The 9,351-nt window shown below is 40.1% G+C and overlaps 1 protein-coding gene across 1 annotated transcript in view; it reads right to left on the bottom strand.

Moving 5' to 3' along the window:
• Positions 1-579: 579 nt before the first annotated feature.
• LOC134219580 (tetratricopeptide repeat protein 39C-like) overlaps positions 580-9,351 on the bottom strand; it is a 187,651-nt gene continuing 178,879 nt past the window's right edge. Inside the window, exon 7 of the mRNA XM_062698354.1 lies at positions 580-2,930. Coding sequence (XP_062554338.1) covers positions 2,276-2,930 — 655 coding nt within the window. The 3' untranslated portion in view covers positions 580-2,275. The remainder of the gene's footprint in view (positions 2,931-9,351) is intronic.

Here is a 9,351-nt window from a genome sequence, read left to right as displayed (position 1 = left end):
GGCGGTTAACTCTTGCTGGCTATTTTGCGCATATACTATAGCGCCTGGATGTGACAGCGGCGGGTAGAAAATCAGCCACTGCCAATAATTCATTTAGCAACAATAAATCATTCCGTTCCAATCGTTCGAGGTAGTTAGTTCTTTCGTTGAAATTCCCTTGTCTTTTTTTTTAAAACCCTTTTTGAAAGGTAAAAGTAATAATTTATATATATATATATATATATATATATATATATATATATATATATATATATATATATATATATATATATATATATATAAATATATTACATAATCTTATATATAAAAATGAAATGGTCTGTGTTCGTATCCGCATAACTCGAAAACGGCTGGATGGATTTTTTTCATTTCTTCAGCAGAAACATTCGTTACAGTTTCCGACGGGTTTATATGTAATTTCCTAACGCGAAAATTACGAGTAAAGTTGAGCAAACCGTGAATAACTAAAATTGTGATTCCTATGCGAATTTTGCATGGGCAGTTCGGAACGCACATTCTCGCCTACTGTGCAGGACAACGTCTGCCGGGTCAACTAGTATAATATGGAAATAAGGAGATGTATAAAACGAAAACTATATTAAAATTTGCCCTTGAAATCACCCAAACTTCACAATAACTACACACCACCCAAACCAAACTGCACCCAAACCAAAACAAACGCCAACACCACCATGGCCACGAGCGTACGAACCAGCAGTTAATCGTGTCGTTATCTAGTGCAATTTCTGTTGCCAACGATGAAACTTACAACTGTGTTGGTGCGAATGCTCCGATAAAGTATAATGGCAATAGGGTAATTGATCCGATAGTCGTGGGTGCTCCTATAGTTGCGGTAGTGTAGTTTTTATCAAATATACGCAAATAACGCAGCAACCCACATTGTTTATCAATTAGTTGACCTGTCATTAAGTGAAAGAGTTGAAAACTGTTTTGAATTTACTATCGGTAGAATCGGTAAAATATCACTGAAATACTGTATTTTATTCTCTGCCTTGTACCAATAGTTGCGGTAGTGTTCCCATAGTTGCGAGTCCCGTATGAAAACAATGGGATTCGCAACTATAGGAACACGAATTAGAAAATATCGCAACTATTGGAACATTGCACCAATAATTGGAGGATTCATTTTAGGTAATAATGACAGGAGCTGCTGCCATCGGAATACTTTCTACTAAAAATATAAAAGAGGAGCTTTCGGATGCACAATTTAGGTAAGCGAAATAAATTATAGCTTCTGTGCATGCGAACAAACAGTGGTGGAACGTGCTTAGTTCCTCCACTATTGGGTCATTTACCCTAAACATCATCGAGTCGGCTCTAAACTTAAAAGCGCGTACGTTGTTCGTCGATTAGTTTTCGTGTTCAACACGTTCCACATTGCAAGCTTTGAAAAGCTTTGTTCGTTGCGTTAGCTTTATCGATATTGCCGTAGGTTTCTAACCCATCGAGCGAACGTAATTTATATTATAGCATGGTAGCTGCTCAATGCTCGTAGTCCCGGTTATATGGGAAAAATGGAAAACTGCTTAAACCATTTTCCTTGTCAGCTGCGAACGCATTAATCAATCTTGATGAAATTAAATAGCATGTAATTAGAAGAGTGGCTCTGCGGAATGCAACTTTGTTGCGATAAAATCAGTTAAGTCTAAGTACATGAAAATCGTGTGAGTTTTTGTGGTTGAAAAAGTGACCATACAGACACACAAACATACACACACATACATACACACACACAGACATCACCTCGATTCATCAAACTAAGTCGAATGGTATAAGAAACTTTACTATCAGATGTTCCTGTAGAAAGTTCGTTTTCAGAGTGAAATGATAGCCTTTCGGTACAACTTTGTTGAACGAGAAAGGCAAAAAAGTGAAGTGCGGCAGACTGGGTTCGAACCATGGACGTCGGGGTCGGGAGGCCGGTATATATACCACACGCCAGTCGACGCTTGATTACTCGGGAAGGTAACTGCATATAAGAAGCACTTTTGGTGGAATAATCTGTCGAAGATTCATAAGGCGCCAGTTATGAATTTCGATAGTCTAGTTCGCTGAGTGTAGAGCGTTGGCTTGCTTCGTCCCGAGCAGCGATAGCAGTGACGTCAATTGTTTACAATGAAAATTGATGTTTACATACGTTTCGATAGTGCCTTGTTTTTGTATGCCGTGTTGTTGTGTACGATAATAGGATAACAATACATCCTCTGGATGGTTTTGATCAGCAGCTTATCACTTTTTGCCGCACTATAATCTGTTAATTGAGGGTTTTCAATATGGAATGTATTCGTACATTGAATCGATTATCGAAATCGAAGCTTCTATAGGTCTGTTGTGCGTATAGAAGCAGCTGTTTGGCTTCCATTTTTGCTTCCTCGTTTTGCTGCCGCAACAATAAGAGTGCTAACTCGTAATGGGCGAACGCTGGAATGTGCACATCCTGTAGTTGTGACGGTTGTGATTGTTCGTCAACCCGCATAACAATACACATACGATAGGCGTTGATTGCATCCTCGTATCGTTTCATATAACACAAACTTGCACCTAAAATCAGTTGTCTTATCCCTCGGGATGGTTCCAATGACTCCTCGTCTAATTTTCTGCAATCTTCTATGATAGCATTGAGAGATTCTTCACTACAGCTACTCAGAGCATTCCACATAAAAAGTATTTCGTACACCAACAGTCTCCAGTAGCTGCAATTGTACTTCTCGGTTTCTGTATCGGTATGCGGTAGCTTTTGGCATCTGCGGAAAATGTACTTTTCAATTTGAGACTCCTTCTGTCTGGAACGATTCAGTAATTCGGAGATCTCCGATCTCCATTTGATTAATTCATCAAAAAACCCATGTGCCCCTTGACAGATGACCGTCAAGTAAGCGTAGAAGCTCTTGGAAAATTGGCTGCATCGGCTGCAATATTTGTAAAAAAATAAAATCTTGATAATTAGTTATCAGCTGTGGCTGCCAGCATACAGACGCTAACGTATATGCGCAAATACCCCGCTAACGATGCTGGATCAATAATAAAGAGACGCAGATCCAATAGAGCACAAGGTTCCTAAAGGTAGGAGTATTCCCGAGCAGGAGAAATTAACCTAATACCTCATTCTGTTATTGATACCATACTCTGTTATGAACTAGCCTTGATTAAGCGGTAAAATACCAAAGTAGTAATACCAAAAATTAATGTGCTCAATATTCAGACCTTTCGTGCTGTGCGGTTCTATGCTGAAGGAAGTATTTATACTATCCGAAGCTATTTTAATTTCAACAACAGTGCTTCTCAGCGCTATTTGTACTCACTGATCCTGTTACGATCTTTGCTTGGACCCGTGCCTTCGTTTTACGTTGGACCCGTTTGCGGAAGTAAAATTCCGACAAGCGGTGGTAATCCTGCAAAGAAACCGTTCTAAAAAAACTCTTAGAAGGTCTCCACGCTCAGCAATGAGCATTTCTCGCTTAACTTTTCAAAAGGACCTAAGAAACATTTTTTTCATAAATTAATTTGAATACAAGACAAAATTTTCAAAACGACTTATCTGCTTTTGAAAACAAAGATTCAAACGCTGATTTGACGAATCTGATAGCTCTCCCACGCAAACCAACACCACCAATAGGTAGATGAAGGTTTACGCTACCTGTTGATGGTGTTGGTTTGCGTGGGAGAGCTATCAGATTCGTCAAATCGGCGTTTGAATCTTTGTTTACAAAAGCAGATAAGTCGTTTTGAAAATTTTGTCTTGAATACAGCAATCAGGGGGAGTCTCTGAATTCTCCACTTCCTTCTAAGAAACATCCCGAATGCCCGCTCTTTGAAGAATAAGGAAGATAATTCATTCAAATTCCTAATAGTTCATAATGTGCACATTGCCATTATAATGAATTATTGTCAGTAGCTGATTTTCTACTCGCCGCTTCCACATCCAGGCGCTATCGTATATGCGCAAATAGCCAGCAAGAGTTAACCGCCAGAAATTTGTATGGCGAAAGACATCTAACGCGGGTTTTCTCAAAATTAGGAACTTTTCATGAAAAACTATTTGGTACCGGTTATGTAGGAAGGAATCCGCTACTACGCCTACCAAATATTTTTTCGATGAAGGTGCTTGATTTTGAGAAATCGAGCCTTAGATGCCTTTCGCCATACTGATTTCAGTAAGTTAACTCATAGTGTGCCGCTGTAAGCACGCTCAAAGCAGGCGATTCATTGAAATGTATTTAAAACCAGGACTATCCATTAAAAGAGATCCAAATTACTATATTTATCAAAATGATCGTCTTGACAGCGCCTGTGGTGGGGTTACGATTGTTATTAATAGACTATCAAACGCAAATTATATTCTTCTTTAGAAACCAAAGTTTTTGAAACCTTGGGAGTTTCTCTTGAAACAAATTTTGGACAATAAATTATTGGCAGTGGCTGATTTTCTACCCGCCGCAGCCACATCCAGGCGCTATAGTATATGCACAAATAGCCAGCAAGAGTTAACCGCCATAAATTTGTATGGCGAAAGACATCTAACGCTGGTTTTCTCAAAATTAGGAACTTTTCATGAAAAACTATTTGGTACCGGTTATGAGGGATGGTGTCCGCTACTACGCCTACCAAATATTTTTTCGTTTAAAGTGCTTAGTTTAGAGAAATCGAACCTTAGACGCCTTTCGCCATACAGATTTCAGAAAGTTAACTCCTAGTGTGCCGCTGTAAGCACTTAGTATACGAGAAAGGCAAAACGTTTCGCTATTCTGAGAAATACCAACTTTGAAAATAATGTCTCAAAGTTGGATCCCAGTTCGAAACCCTTTTGGAAGTTAATGAAAATTTCCAATTCCAGTGCTTAAATAGGGAAATAAAATTTGATTACCAAATGGCGAAAAGGTCAAACACTTAGATACTCAACAGTTTGGAAGTGGCCATAATTTTATTGTAGGTCTCACTAGTCCAATTTCGGATCAGGTTACACGAGGCTTAGAAGACATACTCAATCAAGAGAATGTTTTTGACCTTTCGTTGGGAACTAATTTGGATGAAGTGAGATCTATTACTAGGAAATTTCAAAATATGAAAGCCCTGGGTGATGATGGTATTTTCTACATATTTATCAAAAAAATTCCTGGGAGCTCTTTATCCTTTTTGGTTAATTTATTTAACGAATGTTTTCAATTGGCATATTTCCCTGATAAATGGAAAAACACCAAAGTAGTTCCAGTTTTGAAGCCGGACAAAAATCCATCTCAGGCTTTAGTTATCGCCCAATCAGTTGTCTTTCTTCGATAAGCAAACTGTTTGAAAAGAATATTTTAAATAGAATGATGGTGCATATTAATGACAATATTTTTGCTAATGAGCTATTTGGTTTTCTCCATGGGCATTCAACCGCTCATCAGTCATTACGTGCAACGAATTCGTAATCTGATAGATTACCTGTGAAAGCTGGTGTTCTCCAAGGCAGCATACTGGGGCCCATATTGTATAACACTTTTACTTCTGACTTACCTGGATTACCACCAGGGTGTCAAAAATCTTTATTTACAGATGACACGGGCCTTTCCTCCAAAGGGCGAAGCCTGAGTGTCATTTGTAGTAGATTGCAAAAAAGTTTGGACATTTTTTCCACTTACTTGCAGAGATGGAAAATTTCCCCGAATGCTTCCAAGGGTCCAAGACGTTAGGCATAAGGACGTTAGGTATAATGGACGTTAGGCATAAGGACGATAGGCATAATGTACGTTAGGCATAATGGACGTTTGGCATAATTCTGCCTTCTTTATGTCATGGGCTGTTCTTTGGGTCATTTTATGCCAAACGTCCATTATGCCTAACGTACTTAGGCCTATCGTCCTTATGCCTAACGTACTTATGCCTAACGGGGTATACCCTGCTTCCAAAACTCAGCTTATAATTTTCCCACATAAACCGAAAGCTTCTTATTTGCAACCTTCTAGCAGACATATTGTCACTATGAATGGGGTTCCAATTAATTGGTCTAGCGAAGCCGAATATTTAGGCCTTCTGCTAGCCCAAAAATAAATTTAAAAAATCACATTGAAGGCATTCAAGCAAAATGTAACAAATATATCAAGTGTCTATATCCACTTATAAACAGAAAGTTAAGACTTTGTCTTAAGAACAAAATTTTGATTTACAAACAAATTTTTAGACCAGCAATGTTGTATGATGTGCCAATGAACTTCATAGAATTTCTAACATTGAGACATTGCAATCTATAGAGTTTAGTTTAAGTTTAAAACATTGTAATTCCTATATGGTTCAATTCAACCAGAGGAAAAATCAAAGGCAAATGTATTAATATAAATTAAAAATTTATCATATCAAATTTAATTCACCCAACCTCGTACATCCGTACGGGAAGCCAAAATTGAGTAAGTAGGGTCGAAGTAGTTTGCCTTTACTCCCATGTTAAAAAAGTACCCAACGGAAAATTTATTGACCCAAATTTAAGTTTAATTCACTCAATTTCGACCTCAGGTAATAAAACTCAAAATTGGCTTCCCGTATTGAACTGGCGTCGTTGGATTGTTTGGCTCTTTTGTTTTTGACAACAAAAGAAAGAGTGGATGGAAGAGAAGAGAAAAAATAACTCAAAAGTAAGTTTAAAAATACTCAATTTTGGGTACTTTTCTTCTTCCGTGTAGTAAGATGTTGGGGTCAATATGACCCAAAACGAAACTTCAAAGTAGAATATCTTTTTACTTGCTAATCCAATCGTTCTGAAATTTCTTGACTTCTAATATTTTGTGGAAATGAAGCATCTGACATGAAAAAACTATTTTAAGGTCACTCCTGACAGAATCCAAGTTTCAAAGTGCTCGCGTTTTCGGGGGCACACCACTCGATACGGAGGCGGCGGACAACTGTCATTTTTGTTGATTCAGCTTTGCTGCGTCGCAGCATGCGTGAAAAAATAAAAATGACAGTTGTGCGTTGCTTCCGTATCGAGTGGTGTGCCCCCGAAAACGCGAGCACTTTGAAACTTGGATTCTGTCAGGAGTGACCTTAAGGTGCAACAGGAACGACCCCACAAAAAAAGTTACGAATAAGATGTTAGGGTCATATTGACCCAGAAATGTAAATGTTTATAGAACAGTCAAATTTTAACCGAATTACAAAGTTTATATACCGTTCGAAAAATAAACTCATAAATTTTATGGCTATGTGGTGACGACTTCCACAGGGACCTTGTCGGTCATATAAGGGGAGCATAGAAATCGCTCCAAATATGCCTTTCGATCGCTAATTCTTCATAGATTCTCTTAAAACGGTAATGTATGGTCCATGAGAGGGCTTCCGACGAAAGAGGCCACTCCTGGTACATGCAAGGTGCCCCCGGGGAACCCGCAGGAGAGGACATTTCCGTTTCAACACCAAAATATGCCGTGCGGTGATTCTTTTGTCATGATTTTCCACCAAACAGATGGTTATGCTCTTGAAATCGATAAGTGACCACATTGGCCATACCTGGTACATGCAAGGTGCCCCCGAGGAACCCGTAGGAGATGACATTTCCGTTATAGCACCAAAGTATGCCGTGCGGCGGCTCTTTCGTCATGATTTTCCACAAACAGATGGTTATGCGCTTGAAATCGATAAGTGACCACATTGGCCACTCCTGGTACATGCAAGGTGCCCCCGGGAAACCCATAGGAGGAGACATTTCCGTTTTAACACCAAAATATACCGTGCGGCGCTCTTTCGTCATGATTTTCCTAAAATAGATGATTATGCGCTTGAAATCGACCACGACCACGACCATATTGACCACGCTTGGAACCTATCAGGGCCCCCAGGGAACCCGCAGAATGGAACATTTCCGTTTTAACACCGAAGTATGCCGTGCGGCGGCTCTTTCATTGTATTTTCCCATCTAAGAGATGGTTATTCAGCTCGAAATCGATAAGTGACCACATTGGCCACTCTTGGAACCTATGAGGTGCCCTCGGGGAAACCGTTAAAGGGGACATTTCCATTTTACCACCAAAATATACCGTGCGGTGGCTTTTTCGTCATGATTTTCCACAAAATAGATGATTATGCGCTCGAAATAGATGAGTGACCACATTGGCCACTCTTGGAGCCTATGAGGTGCCCTCGGGCAACACGTAAAAGGGGACATTTCCGTTTTAACACCAAAATATGCCATGCGGCGGCTCTTTTGTCATGATTTTCCATCAAACAGATGGTAATGCGCTTGAAATCGATAATTGACCACATTGGCCACTCTTGGTACCTATGAGGTGCCTCCAAGGAAACCGTAGAAGGGGACATTTCCGTTTTAACTCCAAAATATGCCATACGGCGGCTCTTTTGTCATGATTTTCCACAAAATAGGTGATTGTACGCTTGAAATCGATAATTTACCACATTGGCCACCCTAGGAGCCTATGAAGTGCCTTCGGGGAGCCCGTAAGAGAGGACATTTCCGTTTTATCACCAAAATATGCCGTGCGGCGGCTCTGTTGTCATGATTTTCCACCAAACAACTGGTTATGCGCTTGAAATCGATAAATGACCACATTGGCCACTCTTGGAATCTATGAGGGGCCCCCAGGGAGCCCGTAGAATGGAACATTTCCGTTTTAACTCCAAAATACGCCGTGCGTCGACTCTTTCATCATGATTTTCCACCAAACAGATGACCATCTGTTGCTTCATGACCAACATCATGCTCGAAATCGATAAGTGAACACATTTGACACTCTTGGAACTTATGAGGGGCCCCCGGGGAACCCGTAAAAGTAGATATTTCCGTTTGAACACTAAAATATGTCGTGCGGCGGCTCCTTTGTCATGATTTTCATCTGAAAATATGGTCATACGCTCGAAATCGATAAGTGACCACATTGGCCACTCTTGGAACCTATGAGGGGCCTCGGAGAACCTGTAGGAGGAGACATTTCCATTTTTACTCCAATACTTCCAAAACGAAAAATGTGGTCACTTATTCATTTCGGTATAAAAACGGTAATGTCACCTTCTACGGGTTCCCCGAGGGAATCTCATTGGTTCCAAAAGGGGCTGATGTGGTCATTTGTCGATTTCAGGCGCATAACCATCTGTTTGGTGGAAAATCATGACAAAAGAGCTGTCGGACGGCATATTTTGGTGTTAAAACGGAAATTTCACATTCTACGGGTTCCCCGAGGGCACCTCACAGGCTCCAAGAGTGTCCAATGTGGTCACTTATCGATTTCGAGCGCATAATCATCTATTTTGTGAAAAATCATGACGAAAAAGCCACCGCACGGCATATTTTGGTGGTAAAACGGAAATGTCCCCTTTAACGGGTTCCCCAAGGTTCCAAGAGTGGCC

Source organism: Armigeres subalbatus, chromosome 3, assembly GCF_024139115.2.
Source record: "Armigeres subalbatus isolate Guangzhou_Male chromosome 3, GZ_Asu_2, whole genome shotgun sequence".
NCBI lineage: Eukaryota > Metazoa > Arthropoda > Insecta > Diptera > Culicidae > Armigeres > Armigeres subalbatus.
Note: the sequence above shows the minus strand (reverse complement) of the source record. Positions and strands in the feature narration are given on the sequence as shown.